The sequence below is a fragment of the Typopeltis vanoorti genome, chromosome 4 (assembly GCF_054136105.1).
Source record: "Typopeltis vanoorti isolate ZY-2024b chromosome 4, IOZ_Tvanoo_1.0, whole genome shotgun sequence".
NCBI classification, from domain to species: Eukaryota; Metazoa; Arthropoda; class Arachnida; order Uropygi; family Thelyphonidae; genus Typopeltis; species Typopeltis vanoorti.
Genome location: NC_143552.1, coordinates 49,393,703 through 49,413,784, shown reverse-complemented (window position 1 = coordinate 49,413,784; position 20,082 = coordinate 49,393,703). Strand labels below are relative to the sequence as shown.

The following is a 20,082-nucleotide window of genomic DNA, read 5'->3' as shown; positions in this document are numbered from 1 at the left end:
TACCAGCATGCTGATACTGCTTGTTTCATTTAGTTGTCTTCCAAAGTAATTACTCCAGGCATCTAGAATAAACTTTACATTCAATGTTCATGTCACCTTTATCACCTGATTCCTTTTACACTACTCTCCCTCCATTTCTAAGCTTTTCTTCAATAGCCTCCAGAATATTTTACAATGTTCCTGATGTTTATTTTATATGTTCTTAACAAAGTCTTCCCATGACTTTTGTTTAGCCAATTTTACATAGTGCTTCCATTTTTTTTTCTTTTCTGTATTCTCTAAGAGCACAAGCTGATTTACTTGACAGAAACTTTTTATATGCTTTCTTCTTTTCCTTCCTTCAATGCTTCTTTAAATTCTTGAGTCCACCATGGAGTTCAGTTTTTTCTATCACAGACAACTTCACCACATGCCTCTCTAGCTGAATCAATAAATGTTTTCTCAAGAGTTTGCCAATGAATTTTCAAGGCTTGTTTCTTGTTTTCAAGAACCTTAAAGATTATTGTTAAGAAATAGCTTTTATTTCAATTCAATTCCATCAATCCACAGAATTCATGCCAAGCTTAGATGATGAATCATCTGATCAAGATGATTATTATTAATTTCATGGATATGCACACCTGCTATAGTTATTTACTAAGCTATGAATGTAGAATGTATCAGGTATTGCTTATAATTCATTAGTTATTTATACTTCAACAAATCTCTTTCTCTCTTCTTATATATATATATATATATTTTTTTTTTTTTTTAATTATAGCCATCAGAAAAGCAAATGCAAATATCTACAGGTTACAGACATTAAGTTCCTTCTGCTCCAGAGTAATTTAAAGAACACACACACAATACCACAACTGTAAATTATTAGTAATTCTTTTATCTCGAATGAAATTATTTCATTCGAGTCTGTTCTTCAATTCCCTTATGTAGTTCATGTCTCATTAATCAGTTCATATCACCATTCAGTAATTTAAATATATGAACCAAATACGGGATTTTCTTTAATTACTGGTTTTTAATATATATTGAAACAAATACATTCTTTCCACTCCTCTCCAAGTACAACATGTTCATATCTGCCAGGTGTGAAAATGTTAAACGTAGGACAGAATTGTATTGTTTAAAGTGTGACCAGTCCTACAGCTATCATGTTGGAGGTTTAATGAATTGTATACAGCACTCAGAAAGGATTAAAACAGAATTTAATACTTCTTATATTTCTTCTCAGTCACTGAGACATCTTCAGGGATTACAAAAAAATAATGTAGCATATACACAAATACCACACAATACTAAGGACAACCACGTGAGTGACTCTAACATCCTATCTAAGTGGAGTGTCCTCTAATGGGAGTTGTTGGTGGCATGGAATGTAAGGTGGGATTTCTGATAAGTGTTTCCCAAATCTTAGGAAGTTTAATGCAACTGTATTTATTAAGATTTGGTTGATTTCTGAGAGCTGCTGCTGATTCTAGAAATAGTCACTCTTTTTTGAATTTGCTGTGGTGGAGCATGGTGGTTATTTTCCATGAGATCCTGTGGGTTGTATCCAGGACATGGTCAGCCAGGCCTGACTGACCATAGTTGTGGTTGCAGATGTATGACTTGTGTTCCTACGAGAAGATGGTTGCTGATCTGCCAGTCTGTCCAAAGTACGCCAGCTTACAGGAACAGGGTACTTTATAAACTCTAGGCACTGAGAGAGAGAAGAGGAAGCTGATCTTTTGTAGAACGGATAAGGGGAGCAAGTATGCGGTGAGGCTTAAATGCTGTGTGTAGGTTGTACTTTTTTAAAATCTTGGCTATTTTTTCTGATGTGCCATGGTTGTAGGGTATGGTGATGGCGTTTCCAAACTCTTTCTGAAGAGAAGACTGGAGAATGGGGGAGGAAGATTTTTTTTTAATACTGTGATCGCTGTAGCCATTGGAGAGGAAAATGTTGTGTATATGGTCAAGCTAAGTTGTAAGGGCAGTTCCAGTGGAACCGCTCTTACACAACACATTAGAAGGAGTGTAATATGTCTGGGCCATGAGGCCAAATAGAGACCACATCATCTACATATCTTAGCCAGATAGAAGGTTTGAAGGGGGCTGAGTCTTTGGCTCGTTTTTCAAAATTTTCCATATAAAAATTGGCAAGAGAAGGAGGGGGGGGGGGGGGGGCCCATGGCGGTTCCCCTCTATCTGCTTGTACATTTTGTTCTTCCAAGAAAAATAACCAGAATTGGTGGCAAAGGAAAAGAGATCTAAGATGTCATAAGGAAAAACGTTTTCTAAAAGTTGTGTTAAGGTATCAATTAAGGGAATATTGATAAACAGTGAGGAGATGTCAAAGCTTACCAATATGTCTGTGTTATTTAAGGTTAAATTTTCTATTAGGGTTTTAAAATGGGTAGAGTTTTTTTATATAGGATGTGGAAAGTCCAGTGAGGGTGAGGGGGTCAGACAGTTGGCCAGCTGTTTTGACAATTTGTAGCAAGGTTCATCAGTGGCATCTACTATAGATCTTAGTGGGGAATTGGGTTTTTTGTAAACTGTATATTCAGGGGGGGGGGAACAGAAAGGTTTGAGTTCTTTCGTAATGTCCGGTGGCCAGAAAGATACTTTTTTAAGTAATTTTTTTAATTTTTTGACTTGTGTTTTTGTAGAGAGTTCATTGTATATTTGTGTCATTTAATAATCTAGTTTTATAAACAAATGTTTTAAGCTTTCTTTCTGTTCTTATTATTTGTAGCCATTTAGGTGGCAATCTTAATTTCATTTTAACGAGGAAGTGGTCACTACTTGATGTTCATCCTCTTGCTGCCTAAGTATATTTAGTATATGTTTGCAGTATGTATGTCTTTATGTTTATAGAAAGAATTCGTTATTTTAAGATTATTATAAACTACAAAGTCGATCGATTTTTTACATTCCTGTTTAGAGTATGTTATCCATATAGGTATATTTCTATACAGAATTGTGGATGGATAAATGAAAAGACATCAAAGTTCTCTTTAGATGATAGTCCACAGAGGATATGAAATAAGTAGTGATCACTTCCTCGTTAAAATGAAATTTTAACTTTATTTTTTAATTTTTGTGTTTCCAATTCTTGCATTTAGGTCTCCTGCTAATATTATATAATCATTTTTTTATTTATTTTATTATATATATTTTGTAATTGATTATAAAATTCAATGTTATCATCTTGTATTCCTTCTTCTGGGGCATATAACGAATTATTGTTAAATAACCTCTATCTATTTTAATTCTAGCTTCTATTATTTGTTCATTGCGTAATTTATAATATTTTAACTGTTTTGAGAAGGAATTATGAATCCAAATCATAACACCTGCTTGTGCTCTTTGGTCTCTGTCAACTCCACTATATATTACATTAAAATTTTCCGTTCTCATGGTTCCTTTTAATTTCTTTTTTGTTTCAGTGATTAATGCTATTTGAAAATTTCTTTCATTTAATATTCTGGATTAGAGCTAGTTGATGAAAGTTTTTTTTTTTCACTTGGTTATATTATAAATTAAAGATGTCAAAAAAGTATGTTCTTGGTTTTATCCTTTATTCAAGTGTAAGCAAACAAAGTTCGCACAAGAAGTAACTTCACGACTGGCTACTTGTATATAGAGGCTAATGAATTCAGTGAAAGTGAAAAATAAAAACTCAAGTTTTCATCTTTGTATGAGACCTCTTTCTCTCTCCTGAAATCTGTTCTAAAATCTATATGCATCTTATGCGGCAAGAACTACAGTATAATCCAGATATTCATAGTTACATGCAATACCTATAAAAAAATTCCTTCGCTGTTCCTGTATTTGTGCTAATATGAAATGTCAAAAACTTCTTCATCCATAAAAGGAATATTAATTTCAGTTGATACCTATGCGTACACGCATACTCTAGACTCAAGAAAAAAAAGTATTAAATTACACTTACAGCTTGTCGTTTAGCAGCCTGCTGAATAAGTTCTGCAGTATTTTTCCCGAAATCATAAAAAGACTTCATCAACTCAGATTGGCTTGATGCGTTCTTTACTTTATCCAGATCATCTTCAACCTAATGTTTTAAATGTTAAAAAGATAAACATGTAACTGAACTGTTCAAAAACATTTGAAGAAATGTTTATTAAACAGTTCATAAAAAAATTATTATATATATATATATAAGTTATTGTAAATTCATACCAAATGAAATACAGCATTTTTCAATCTATACTTCCTAACTTTTCAAAGCTGTGCGCTTTTAATAACTAAAAATATGAAAAACAACCATGAGAAAGTGAAAATAAAGTTCTTAAAAAGTTTTGTAACTAAGGCTGCCTTCTCCATATTTTAAAAGGGTTCTTAAAGTTCATTTATTTTTATTCCCCTCTCACTCATAATCATCAGCAGCAGCCACTTTCTGTCCATTGCTGGACAAAGGTGTCCTACAAAGTTCTCCATTTCTATGTTGAGCTTTTCTATGCCACTGAATTCCAGCCATCTCTATGGCTTCCTGTGGCTCTCTTTCCATCTCTGGGATACTATTCAGATATCAACTTTGTCTATTTTTGAGTGTTACATCTTGCAATATGGCCATTTTAGATCCATTGCTATTTGTATCTTCTAATAGCAGTTATAATGTCTCTCCTCCTAATCTAAGCTCTGATCCAAGTATTACGCTATCTAGAATGCTAATACTAAGCAATGATCGTTCCATTTTCCTCTAGGTAATCCTTAACTTGGTCAATTTTGGTGTCTAAGTTCACATTTCACTTCCATGTGTCATGACTGGAAGCACACAACTGTCGAATATTTTTCTTTTAAGGCAGATTGGGATGTTTCTCCTTTGAGTGCTTCATGATGTTTTTTAAACACAATCCAACCAAGTTGAATTCTGTATATAAATTCTTCTTCGCAGTCTCCCTCTACTGATCTTTTGTCATAGGTAAACATAAGAGGTTACTATATCAATTTTCTGGTGTATGACAAATTGGCTTTTTGTCATACATTATTTTTATTTTGTCTTTGTTTATATTTAATTCTTTCTTTTTACTTTCTGGATTCAATTCACTGATCATTTGTTGAAGTTCTTCTGCAGAGTTTCCTAAAAGAACAATATCATGAGCATGTAGGATACCTGCTATTTAGTGATATCAGATTATCTTACATTATTTTTTTTAGCTGTGGCAGATTTTGATTAAATAAGAAGAAAAGAAAAACTTTTGGTTTTATTATTTATCATGAATGTAAACATTTCCTAAATGTATAGCAAAAAATACATTTCTTGTAATTAGAAATGTTTATATAAGAAATCTTTGTATACTTACAGCCCTTCAAAAACTGTTTGACTGCAATACTTATTTGCAAGAAAGGACTCACCTCTAATTTAGTTTTTTATTTCTATAACATAACTTTGAGAGAAGAAATATTGAAATTTTGGACAATGTTTTCATGCCATTGAAGAACTGCAGTCTTGCTTACAACAAGCAACTTCCATCTCGCTGTCATGTTGCTTCCCACATCGGGCAGTAGTGTGCTTGCGTTTGCATGAAGACTGTACTTCCGAAGAGGAAGTTGAACTAGTGAGCGAGAAAGAATAACAGAACAGCTGTGGCTTTTCAATATATGAGTACATAGACTACATGCTAAAAAAAGTTGAAAGTTTAGAGGAGAAATAGAATTTAAAGTAATTCTTAAGCCAAAAATGGTGGAAAAAAGCATTATGAGGGGAACAAACAGTTATCCCAAAATTAACAATGAATTTCTTTTATATGAAGCTAAATTGTGGCATAGATAAGTTAAGTAATATATAGTGTCTCCAGGAGCAATGGACAGTTTATTTTGATACAATATGCAGCAAATGTATTCTAGTTAAACCCAAAAGAGATTAATTCTTTTTGTTTAAGAATAAGGAAGAAGTTTCCACAATAAAAAAGGGAGCTCTACAATTATATTTCAAGGAAATAAGAAAGGAACTGATGTTGTGCAGAAGATATGAAAGAAATATGTTCTCTCTAAAGGAAAGTTGCACATAAATTATTTTCTTGTTTTAGAAGAAAAACAGGTATGAGCTAAGGAGTTATATTTTAATGGCCATTATTGAGAGCAGGAGAAACTGTACTTTATAAATTTGAAGTTAACTGTTTTAGTTTGTGTATTCTAATTAAATCCTGTGATCTTGAAGACAAATTTTGTATGATGTTTATGTTCTTTAAGTCTGATGTTAAGTTTGCAGGATCCTTTTTCTCTTTAGGAGTTAAGTTTATAATGCAAATTTGTATACTTGTTTATTTGTATACACTTGTGAAACAAACATTTTACACACACTATTAAGGCAATACCATAAATCTACATTAATATTAATTATTTGTAAATAGAACCTCCGTAGCTCATTCAGTACAGATGAAGCCCTTTAGTCGGAAAGACATGGCTCGATTCCTGTCGATGAAGTGAGGAATCTACCTGATCTCTTTCAACAATAGGTGATTTAGCTGGTCTCATACAGAGGTTATGGGGATTTTTTCACCTGGAAACCGAGGGTTTTTTGTCCCTCAGAACAGGCAACCCGACCCTCGAGAACACACACTGATCTAGAGTCATAAATACATACTTAATCCCTCATTAGGAGAGCTCAACTCATCCTAAGGGATAGGGGAAACCCCATATGAAATAAATAAATTGGTAAATAAAGATATTATTTGGAAATTTTCTTTGTCTCTCACTCAATCTCTTAACTTATTATAATAATAATATCCCAGATCCAAATATGTGATGTTAACTACTCACGCAGGTCAAATCTGGAATATATAATGACAATCAGGGAAAAGAGGGACAGCAAGCAAATCTTAAGTGATGCCTTTGTAACAGGCATGAATTCTTAAGATAGTGAGATCTGATAGACACATATACAAAAAAAAAAAAACCCTGGTATAAATAGACACTGCTTTTATGACATCTTAGTTTTGCTTATAAGCAGTCATTAGGCAAGCCATCATGAATTGAACCTCAATTTCCTACATGCTCAATGTAATGAACTGAGGTTGTGTTCATGGAAATAGTATGACCTATATAACACTAACCAAAATGGCAACCAAACTAAAATAAAGCACTAATTAAAATAATAATGATGATAAACATTTTCAATTACATAAAAGTAAAATGTTACAGAATTTACTGTTTGTGGGCCTTTTTCTCTTTAGAAGATATGTTTATTTATAATGCAAATTTATATATTTGTGATTCTTAAAATAAAAATCTACATGTAGTTTCTTTTGAACTGAAAAGTCTTTTTCTTATGGTTTTTTCTTTTTACACTAAAATTCCTGTAGCATGACAAAGCATTCCAAACTATGGCCAAAACCTTTGAGCTCTGTTCAAATGTTTCAATCATCAGTTGCCAAATGTTTTATAACAGAGTGAAATTTTTTCAGAAGCCTCCTTTAAGTCACTGTAATGTAAATGTATGATAGAAGGTTCTTCAATTTCTTCTTCTTTGATAGTTCTCTGCTGTCATTTCAATTAGTTTACATCTTCAGTAGAGACTTACTTCTAGAGCCAACTGATTTGATGTCTTCAACTGAAGGATAATACACACTGATACTGCACTGCTTCTGTGACCTACAACACATAAAAGACAGCATGCTCAATCTTACGATGTAATGTTATATTTGAATTCTTCAAGCACGAAGACTATGTGTCATGGTCCATAAAAAATGCTTTACAAAACCATTTCTTGAGAGTGTGCAATATGCATCCTGTCCTTACCAGATGACTGGCTCCTCCCTCCCCAATTACCAAATATAACTCCATTCCAACAATTCACTTTTTGATGAAAGTGATTTGGAACAGATGCACTTTAATTATGGTCCTGTGGCACAGTCACAAATTATGAATTTATTGAATATGGACAAAACTATGCAAAAGCTTTTTGGTGTAACTGATATTTTAAAGGGTTACTCTCTGTGGTAATCTTAATCTTTATATAAAGTTCTGCTTATTTCTTGTTTGCAGTGCACTGAATACAGAATTGCAATATCTACTAGCTTTTGTCACCAAAAAACATTCGGTATGGAATAACTGCTCTCAGCAGCATATCGTTATTATTGCATGGGAACCTACATGAAGCTTGAAGACTCAGTGTGGGCCCACACTATCCACACAACATCTATCATACCCCTCCTTGAATGCATTCACCAACAGAATACTCACAACAAACACTGACAAAAACCCTTTGCACTTATTCTCCAAGTGACAAATCTAGTTCTCACACCCTCATTAACCACATTACTATAATTTCCTGGGATGAACCCTTGCTTCTGTCTGCTCTAATCAATTCCTAAAAACTTCCTCTGAATTATTCTTCTAAAACCTTTTTTAATTACTTGATCATTTCTATTATATCTCCTCTTTTACTTTCTCAACCAAATTCTGCAACCATCCTACCTTACTATCTTGTTCACTCACCTCTGAATCCTCTCTACTATTTCCTCATTCCCAAGAAATCCAAGTGACCACACTGAAGCCATATAAAGAAGAAAATAAACTGATTATCTTGACTTGTTAGTGTGTTCCTCGATAATGAAATAATCCTATAAGCTATGAAAATTCACCGAGACAGTTTACTGAATGGCAATTTATCAAATAAGCAATTAATCAAACAACAATTTAATAAATGGCAATTCATTGAAAATACAATTTATCAAATAAATAATTCGTCAAATGACTGTTCATCACACAAACAATCCATCACTATTGATCGAAAAAACAATTTACTAATAATTTTTCAATGAATTCCTTCATAATTCATTGAAAGATTAATTTTCTTGAAAACTATTGTTTTAAAGAGTTTGGTAAGAATACCCAATGTCATCCAAGATGCAGGCAACATATGTAAATGTCACTGAGAAGTAATAATTAATTTATTGTATTTTAGAACAAATTACTGTATATACTGCTCCACTGTATTGATAGTGATTTATCTGTAGACAAAAAAGTTCGTTCTAATTTTTTTTTTTTTTTTTTTTTTACAACAACAATGGTCAGATATCTTTCAAAACAGGCAAATTTTTATATAGATCTTCTATAAAATTTCATTAAATTTCATCCAGTCAGAGTAGAATTATTAATATCATTTCAAAACTCCTTTGCCAAAATTTTCTAATAAAAGTAATTTGGTTGGAACTAAAACAACCACACAGACTTCTTGTGTATTTCACAAATTGTGAAATTGTGCCTATTCCAACAAGTCCGAGAGTTATTGTAATGTGAAATTTCAAAACACTGTCCCTTTGTAGCCCCAAATATAGCTGAAATGAAAACTGGATCAGTTCAACAAACCTTTGTAAAAGGTTCAAATACCGAATTGGAGTAAAAATTCATTTAAAATGAATTTTTTTGCATTCATTTTAAATGAATTAAAAATTCATTTTAAATGAATGCACACACACACACACACACTGATTAAAAATCCCATATAATCAGTGCATGTGTATGCGTGGACATCACATACTAATACTATTATTACTACCATTGTTAATAATGGAGACTCCATAGTTCAGTCGGTATAAACGAAGCCCCCCTTAGTTAGAAAGACCCGGTCATCAGAATCATTAATTCTCAAGCATTGTGCTCCAGAGACAACACCCATCCTGCATCATCTCTGTAATTTATTATACATCTCTGGTATTTAACCCAATGCTTTGAAGCAATTTCACATCCATCCTATTTCAAAAAGAATGATAGAAGTCTACTGTCAACCTACCAACCAATTGCCATCCCCTCTCTGCTCTCCAAAATAATGGAGATAGTCAGTGATGTAACAAGGGTATGAAGCACCTGTGGCAAGTGTCTAACTTGCATCCCCCAATCCAAAAATGACAAAAATGTTATACGTTTTGCAACCCCAAACCTAGTTGCGCTTGCGGTGGGCGCCTCTTTTGCCATGTCCTCGTTACGGCACTTGAGATAGTCATCAATAGCCAACTCCTCCACTAATTAGAGGCCACCAATTAATCAGCAACCACCAGTACGAATTCTGCCAGTCAAGATCCACAGCTGACCTTGTAGCTTACATCACCCACCAACACTGGACACGTACCATGAAAAGGTTCAGAGAAACTTGTGCTGTCGCCCTTGACATTTCCAAAGCTTTCATCTGTGTGTGCAGCAATGAGGTCTACTAAACAAATTGCCATCCTTTAGTCTTTCTGCCACTCTCCATAACTGGGTAGCCAGCTTTCTCTCTGGTCGTTCTCTACAAGTCATGGTAGACGGTTCACCTCTCTTCAAGCTTTACCACCAGGGTTGGAGTGCCTCAAGGATCTGTCCTATCACCCACTCTCTTTCTCCTGTACATAAATGAACTACTGACAATAACCACTAATCCTATCCACAGCTTTGTAGATGATATTACTCTTCACTCATCCCTCATTTGACAAACCGTGCTGTACTCTGACATACCAGGCTACAATATCATCTACAACTAGTGCCTTAAACATTGTTCTACATACTAGGAATCAATGGTCAATGGGGGTGAGGACAACCTTATGTTCAATGGCACCAAAAGGCAGTCTTGCCTGTTCTCACACAAAAGAGATCACAGATCACCTAACCTTACCTCACAGTTAATACACAAATCACTCAACAAGATCAGATCACTTTGCTTGGATGAGCGTTTATCTCCAGTCTTTCATGACAAACACATCACATCAAAAGCCTCCTCAGCATCCAAGAAACATGGCATTATCTTTCATTCAAGAGCCTGTTTTACACCCAACTAACTCTTCACTCTACACAAATCACAAATCCACCCATGTTTAGAATACTGCTCACATGGTCACAAACTAAACAGCAACTGTCCCAAAAAAGACCCCTGGTGAACACCATTAGTGACATTTCACTTCAGCGATATCGTGCTTACCATACTAACTTGCTTGATATCTATCAGACAGCTAATCTCCAATCTAGTGCACTAATCTTGCACTTGAGGTGGCGTCGGTGAATAAGCTGCTTCAAACTTGTGCTACCTAATTTACTGTTATTGCGAGTGTTTTTCCATCGAAATTAACCATCAAACGGAAACCAAACAGCAGGTGCTGAGCAGCAGAATACTACAGTACTTACATCCACCTTAATTGTTTGGAGCAATCTCCCCAAAACTGGTTTTTCCCACTGAGCAGAACCCCCAACTCTTTACGAAACATATCAGGTTAGACTACTTCTTTCTCTTTAATCATTTACCCACTGTTACGTCATGGTTTTTCTTTAAATCTATGTTACTATTATCCCTTCTTGTGCCAACTAAGAATGAGATCTCCAGTCTATCTCTCTGGGGCTGTCTACTTTTCGAACTCTGACAAATTTCTTTGTTCCAGCTGCACCAGTCAAGAGTTCTAGGACAGAAGAATTCTTGTTGAGAGAAACTTTCCCAGAGTTCTAACAGCTACCTAAATTCGTTAAATATATATAGCGTCTATAGAGATCTCAGTTTGCAGTCATGGCCCTATCCTTTCTAATTATTCTATACCTTCCGCGTATGCATAGGTTCAAACTTTTATAAGCGTAAATTAGTCTCATGCTCAAGCAAAACTCAGGCTTACATAGTAAAACATGTTTATTAAAGATCTAATGAGTTTACAATTAGGTTTAAACATAACTCTAGTTAATGAACATAACTCATATCCTCTGGTCAATTAAAACAAACTTAGCATGGGAAAATACAAGTTTAACTTAAAATGCTAACACACAGACCCCACCACATTAATTAGGTCTCACACACGAACTTAAGTCCTCCGATTACCAGTCCAATGGAGCTAACAAGTTACAATTCATATAAGTTATTCAAAAGGTTCTCTAGGCAATTGGCCATTTTTCTTCCAACTAGAAATTGATTCACCCCTTTCCTCTAGTGCTAATTCTTAATAAAATAAGAGAATTCTGTACGTTACCACCACCGCACGAGGTTACTGTGTCCCTTTTGTCCGTCCTTTACTGTTAGATACTTTACTGCTTCGGTGGGTTGCGTTCACGTGGAGGTCACTTCGCTCATCACGTACAACCATTTTCTGCACTCTGCTGGGCAAATGCTCATCTTGCTGGTCACTATTGTCAAAATGACCGTCTCCCTGGAGGAACTTTCTATTGTCTCATTCCGGTAGCACTTCTACCAATGGCCCGAGTCGGAGGACGCTGCCATCTTGCGTACAGCTCGCCAGTCAGCAACAGGGAGAAACTTGCCATCCAATGCCATAGAATTCCCTTCTGCTGGTCAGCATCGTGGTTCCGAATGAAAACAGGAACAGAAAAAATGGGGGGGTTGAAACCTGTGTGAACCCGCATTTATTCTCTCTTGTTGCACCCTCTTTTCGTTGAGAAAGTTTTCTCATGCTGCCTTCTTATTGGTCCTTAAGTTGTTTAGTCACAACTCTTCTCCTCAAGAGCACTCTTTTCGGGGAACACGAGTTCAATTCGCTTTTCACGAATGCCTTCGCTTCGGCCGTTACGCTTATCGTGGGTAACTCACACGCAACCTTTGGACTTTTGTTTGCATTGACATACATTTTGCACAGAGTATTTTTCTTACTAGTGTTTTCAAACAACAATATTTCTATTTAGACAGACAAATTCCTCCTTTTTTTTGTATTTCATTTTAAGGTAATTCAATTATGTTTCTCTATTAACAATTTATTTCTTTACTAACAGTAAAAGTATTTCTTGGTTATTATTGTATTCTTGTTAAATCTTATATGAATGATCCTTTTGATGAAAAGGTCCTTATTCAAGATCTAACACCACACATGGCACTGTAGTGTTATTAGGTCCTGTATATCCTGTATAATCATAAACAATATATATACATACATATATATACTCCACATATATATATATATATATATGTGTGTGGAGCACATGGAGAAGCTCTTTGCAAATCAGAAGGGATTGGAATAGAGCTCATCATATCCTTACATAAAAGGGAAATAAAACTAAACATGAGAATTACAGAGGAATTTCCATAGTGAATGCTGCATGCAAAATTTATGCAATCATAAAGAGAGAGAGAGCAACAAGTTATCCCTCTTTACTTCTCAGACGCGTTCTGCTTCAATGGGAAATGAGATCAACTATAGACAAATGATCTTTATGTAATATCAGATTAATTAATGTTTTGGCAGACAACTCCAAATAAAATAACGTTTCTCCCCTAGACTTATATATTTTATATAAAAGTCTTATATATAAAGTCCCTAGACTTATATATTTCATATACAAGTCTAGGGACTCTCCCCTAGACTTATATATAAAATATATAAGTCTAGGGGAGAGTACTTTGGCATCAAAGAACCTATTCTTTATTAACTTACGGTTATGATGTTACAGTGGCCAAATCAGTTTGAAAGCACCAATTCTGATCCCTGAAGTTAAGCAAACCTAAGGCAGTTATTACCTGGGAACCCTGGGTTCCCAAGCTGACATGACAATTTCTGTTTGCCAGCCTGGCTGGCCGAGTGGTTAGCATTGCTTCTCTACAAACAAAAGGCTGTGGGTTCGAAATCCCGACGTGGGCATGAATGTTTGTTATTTTCTGTGAAAATACTAGTGATGGTGGTGGGCAGTAGATGGCGTTGGTGTAGATGATGATGATGGTAGTTGCGGTTCATTGTAGTTGGCAGATTGAGTAGTGGAGACAGAGTTATAGAGTAGGTGCCCTCTCTCGATAAGTCTTTGGACTCCCTGGAGGTGTCGTGTAATAATAATAATAATTATGGTAATGATGGGACATTTTGAAATGGTCTCAGTACTGCTACCTATAAAAATAATTTTTTTATAGGTTTAAATATAAAATTTTATATTTTAATTTTATATAAAAGATTTTTATATAAAATATATAAGTCTAGGGAAGAAAAATTTTTTATAGGTATAAAAAAAGCTTAATGTATCAGTAAGATTAATAGGTAACTTACCGAACGAAGAGACTTTAATAATCGATGAACATCAACCATATCAGCAAGAATCAGAAGGCGTGTAACAGCTGACAGCAAGTTTCTAGCAGCCCTTACCATAGTACCCCTCTTTACTGATGAACATGGTTCTTCTGCAAATTCTCTAGAAGCTTTACTCATGGCTTCACCTGAAATGCCCACTAATTGAGACACATTAAAAAAAAAATAACAGCAAAAGAGATAATTTTTTATCTCTAATTATGTTTAGTGATATGTATACTATTTTCACTTAGTCAAAAAATTGTAAAAAAATGAATAAACAGATAAATAAAAGAGCACAGTTTTCACCAGCCAAGTAAAATTTTGACTGTCACCGAAATTCTTGTTTTGTACCTAATATCCTTTGCATTGTAGATTTCCCTTCCCCATTTGAATTTTAAACAAACTGTTGGTAATAACAATCAGATGATGACGGCTTACAAAAATAACTAAAATATGTATGTCTATATAATAAAGCATGCCAAACATATAACATTAAACAAAGTATTTTATATAAAGGAACAGTATCATTACTTAAAACTAATAGAATGTTTGAGTTTATCTAGACATTCCCTTAGTTTTAGGTTATCAATGAAAATAAAGACAGAAAATTTTCAAAGGAAGTGAGAAAAATATACCAAACGATGAATATAATTCTGGCAATGTATGCAATATTTCTTGCACATAACAGTAACGAGCATTCTCTATGCACACATTAAAAAAATTATGTCTGCAAGTTAATATGTTCTGAAAATGTACTTGTGTGCACAAATTCCTCACTGAGACTACTAACCATGTAAGTGTAAATGGAAAAAAGCTTGGCTATTTTTTTTTGTCAATCACTTCAAGATGAGACCTTTATTCAGAAAAGATACAATGGTCTTTTCTGATTTCGATCCATTCTTCTAGACAAGAGAAGAATGGATCGAATATATATATATAAAATGCAACAATACTGGTTCTTCTGAATCTACGCTTTCTGTATCTTCCCTCTCTACATCTGACGTAGCAGGGTTTTTTCGCTCGGAAACTGAGATTTTTCATCCCACATACAGACAAATCGGCCTTCAGGACACACACAATTTACAAACAAAAAATACTAGTGGTAGGAGGTGGGCAGTGGATGCCACTGGTTTAGATGATGGTGACGGATGGAAGTGGTGGAGACAGAGTTGTAGAATAGGTGCCCTCCTTCGATGAATCTTTGGACTCCTTGGAGGTATCATGAAATAATAATAATAATAAAATTGCAGTTAACAATGTAGTTAATACAACACTGTCAGAAACATATGCTTCAATTTAGGGAGGATAAGACTAATGGTGTGGTTACAGGTTTTTACAGGTTTCTGCAAAAATATACTTGACATTCCAAGATTTTTACTCATACCAGTAAAGAAGAAAATAGTGAAGCTTTTAACATTCACTGGAAGATAATCCAAACTGAAAATCAATCAAAATAATCTTTGCAGGTTTTAAGATTCATACAAGACAAAGAAAAGATAAAGAATTATATTCCTTAGCAAACCTTATGTCATAAAGAAAGTAATAAATGGAACAGATAATATGACACCTCCACAGTGTAAAATATGTATGATGTGTATTTAAATCATTGATCTTTATGCTTTAATTCTACTTATTGTTCTTCTATATGACGTTTTTTTATCTATTAATTAACTTTTTCTAAGTCACGCAATCAACTCTTGGCTGCCACTTAATTTACTGATAGAGTGTGCAAAACTCAGCTGACAAAGGGATTGCCTCTGACAAGAACCAATTCCTTTGTTTCAATTCTGGTGCTAATCCTTCTTCAAATTTAGGAAAAATTTATTTGATTATGCTGTGCCATCCAAAATTCTAGACAAGAAGAAATTTCACTGTCAAGGATCTAGCAATCAGAAATGCACACTATTCCTTAAACCTATATTTTCTGTTCCAAACTTTAATGTCATACAAATCTTAAATTTATCTGCAGTCATAGCTATCTTTAAACATTAATTCTGCACAGATTCAAATTTTCATGAGTGGTGCATTGAGACCAAGATCAGGCAGGCTATTTAATTGGCAAAAAATGGCTTTATTCATTGAACTGAAGATACAAATAAAATTTATGTGGTTAAAAACTAAAACTATCAAGCAGGCTAACGTTAGTTAACAAAACATCTCCAGGTCATTCTTTACATCTCATTACACAATTCGATATCTCTTATAAAGCTAAGTTTAAACTCCTTCTAATTGCTTAACATTTCGCTAATCATTCAATAATTCTCAGGACTAGGAACTAACAGAGTCATATATAATTCATTTAACACAATTTCTTACAATTCTCAATCCTATAACTTTACGGTTCGCCGTTAAGATTCTGGTTTTCTGAAGTATTATCACACACTGTAAATCTAGTAACTAATCAGTTCTTTTCTCAAATTCCTATTACTCCTCTAAGTACACAAGTAAATTGAATAAGATACTACTTTACCGGGTTTCTGGAATTCTTTGGCTTTCTCCTAGATCTTCTGTAGGATGTCTGGGTCTCATTGATCCTACTTCTGCATAACTCTTCCTAATAAAACGGACTTGCAGGTTCTGTCACAACTCAGTTCCTTCGGTGTACGCAAATCTGGTCTGCCGGTTGGATCAAGTGGTCCCACATAACTTCTCGGTCTACGCTGCATTCTCCGCAGAGTCAAGGTCTGTACTCAAACTGGATTTCTGCTTGACCACCGGGCTGCCTACCGACATCGTCCGCTTCGATCGTACTCCTACCACCATTCTCGGGAAAACCAGAACTAGCTGACCAGCACAACAGGAAAACAAGGGAGAAAAAGCCTCGAGTTCGCGTCGCCAAGCTTTATATATCTTTGTCACGATGTTCTCCCTCTTACATCACATTCTTTCTCTCGGCACCTAAATTTTCTTGCACCCAGTGCCGTCACTCCTCCTAGCGTGTTTACAGGTAACTTCTGCGCACAATTCAGTCCTTGTGTACGTGACTGCCTCAGGCCTTCATTCCTAATCTCCTTAGTTTGCTAGTAGTATGACTCAGATATTCACACACTAATATAATCCTAACATATTTTCAAGTTCTGATAACTTTACAAGAACTAATAACAGTACAAGGCATAAGGAAAATATTTAAGTTATGAATTTTATCGATAATTCACAATCAACTTTAAATTTTACTAATGTACAAATATTGCTCCTGGAATTTTGTTACTTGTTAGATCTGAATGAAATAATTTAGAATAAATTCTCTTTCATTCAGGATTTAACAACAGCATCCAAGGATTCATCATGGTAAAGTACTGCACACCACACAACCCATCTATGATATTATTTCAATATCTAAACCATAACTGTAGTCAAGATGTAATTCAATATAGGCACCTAACTGCAAATAAAACAAATTACAGCAATCCCTTGATTAATGCGTTCTTTAAAACAGGCACATTAATCAAAAACGCACTAATCGAATATAATAACCTATGGGAAAATGTATAATTCGTTCCTCAGATTTCTTTTTTGACCCTTAATTTTTTTAATAAAAGAATTAAGGTATGTCTCAGGGCCTAGTTAAAGGAAAACCATGAAGCTGAAAGACAATAAAACATATTCAGAATATAAATTTATTATTCTGCTTCTTAACAAAGAATTGATTTAATGTAGTTTGGCGGGCATTCTGTTTCTTTTTTTCATACAACTGACAGTATGGCCCTATTGCCTCTTCTGCAATTGGGCCATACTGTCATGGTTCTCTCTTCACCAGGGTCGGTCTCTAAGCATTGCTGCTTAAAAACTTTGACTGTACGAAAACTATTTTCAAATTGTTTCTGTGAAACCTCTTTGGGCTTGTCAGTAATTAAATTATCTTCATATTCTTCAGGATCTTCCCACTGTGCATCTAAATTTTGCAGGTCAGAATCACTCATCTCAGAATGAGATTTAATTAACTTAGATTCGTTTGAAAAGCCTCTGAAATTATTTGCGCAATGTGGAAGAATGTGCTTCCAAATGGCTCGCAGATTGCTAGCAGTAATTTCATTTGACTTTGTGACTTTATAACCAGGCTGAGATTTCTCTGATTTGGCTAGAAAAGTTTTGGAAGGCATTCGCTTCCAAAAAAAGGCTGGTTTCATCGACATTAAATATTTGATGATCACGATAGTCACCTTCTTACACAATTTTCTTCAAAATTTCTGGATATCTCCTTATCTGCATTTGCAGCTTCGCTTGTGATTAGAACATTATGTATGCTATTTCTCTTTTTGAAACACTCAAATCAACCAGCACTAACGTGGAATTCTTCTTTTCCATCATTGATAGCCCTTTCTTTCCAGGTTGCAAAGAGACAATGCTTTTGATTTAATAAGGCCAGTGTTTAGAAGGATCCGTTTTTGGTTACAATCTTCGATCCATGTAAAAAGAAGTCTCTCTAATTCAATCATTCTAATACTTTGATTTTCAGTGCATGCAGAATGAACTTCAAGCAGCCTTACCTTTCTCTTTGTATTCAGCAGTTGATTCACTCATTTTTGTGTTCTTGTCCTATCTTTGCTCTGGACTCGCCTTGTTCATTTTTCTTTATTATTTCAAGTTTTTCTTCCAATCAGATTACTTTTCGAATCATTTTCACACTTGTGTTTTTTGGTCACTAATTCTTTTACTCATGATTAAGGTTAGGAAAATAATTTAAAATAAAAAAAGTAAGGAAAACAATTGCCTGAGATATGATCAGCAAAATGCTATGTAAAGCAGACGACGTAAATTTTGATGGTAAATTTGGAACATGGTGTACATGGAAATAGTGCAGTATGCCATTAAAAAATAACTTTGTAAAATGTTTCAAATCAGTAACTAAATTATTTCATTCTGATGAGTGATTTTTTTAAAATAGTTAGCGATAAAAAATGCATAGATAGAACATTTTTAAAATCTGTAACATTTATTTTTAAGATGTATATAGGTGCACTAATCAAATTTGGGTATCAAAAAAAAAATGATGCACTAATCGAAAACGCACTGATCGGGAGCGCATTAATCGAGAGATTGCTGTATTTAAATAAATCTAATGATTCACTACTGGCACGACATCTTCCAGGTTCTAACAAATGCTACACAAAAGAAGGCTAACAGATGTTCATTATGAAACAGCACCTCAGTTCATAATTGTTTCTTGGTTGTTAAGGTAATGGTTCTTTTTTTTATCCTAGTGAGAAGTGGGATTAGGAAGAGATCCAAATTTTACATAATTTAATAAACATCATTTTTTTTTTTTTTTAAATTTAAGACAGAATTGCCAGTTCAAAACTTTCAGCTCTGTATGTGCAGCATGGTCTTCTGCTGCTGTTTTGAGTTACTTGACTTAGGGATGAAGCAACTAAAGCTATGAAGTCAGTGTCTTACTGTCACATCTTCTGGCCAGGTTGCCTAACTTCTGGGATGAAAAATACCTGAGTTTCCACGAAGTGTATGGTGTAACAGATAAAAGACCTACCATAATGATTAAACCTTTCTTTCATAGTTACACTGTGATCAGCATTCATTATTAAAAAATTATGAAAATAACTATCATATTATACTAAAACTTGAGTTTAATATAAACCATAATAATCACCTGACCTATCATATCAAGGTCATCATCATCTGGAGTATACCATATATACGAGGGCTGTTCAATAAGTAATAAGACTAATTTTAGCATCGCGAAACCACTCATCACAATATTAATTTCTGTGGAATAAAAAAATGTTGCTGTCTGTATTAACAAAAGAGGTTGATAGATGGTGTATACGGGCCGATGTGCCAGAGTGTCACGTGAGTAAACGCAAGCTTGTTTCGGCATGCCTACAAGCCGCGACCAGTAGTCGAAATGGAAGCATCCTTGGAACAGTGTTATGTGATTAAATTTTGTGTGCATTTGCAAAAATCGGCATCAGACACTTTTAACATGATATGCGGAGCTTTCCACGATGAAGCAATGTCGAGGGCAAGTGTTTTTCGCTGGCATAAAACTTTTAAGGAAGGAAGGCAAAATGTGGAAAATATTGAACGTGAGGGAAGACCTTCAACCTCCATCACAGAGACAATAATCAACACAGCGATTATCATCAAGGAGGATCGCAGAATTACAGTA

The 20,082-nt window shown here is 34.5% G+C and overlaps 1 protein-coding gene across 3 annotated transcripts in view; it reads right to left on the bottom strand.

Annotated features, from left to right (window-relative positions):
* The window catches only part of alpha-Cat (catenin alpha), a 610,048-nt gene that overhangs the window by 367,644 nt on the left and 222,322 nt on the right, over positions 1–20,082 (bottom strand). For 2 of the 3 annotated variants that reach the window (XM_090391790.1, XM_090391791.1), the window contains exons 4-5: positions 13,938–14,116; positions 3,935–4,054 (exon numbers count right to left, since the gene is read on the bottom strand). In XM_090391790.1, coding sequence (XP_090247916.1) covers positions 3,935–4,054; positions 13,938–14,116 — 299 coding nt within the window. The remainder of the gene's footprint in view (positions 1–3,934; positions 4,055–13,937; positions 14,117–20,082) is intronic. The other variant, XM_090391792.1, reaches the window with a different exon arrangement.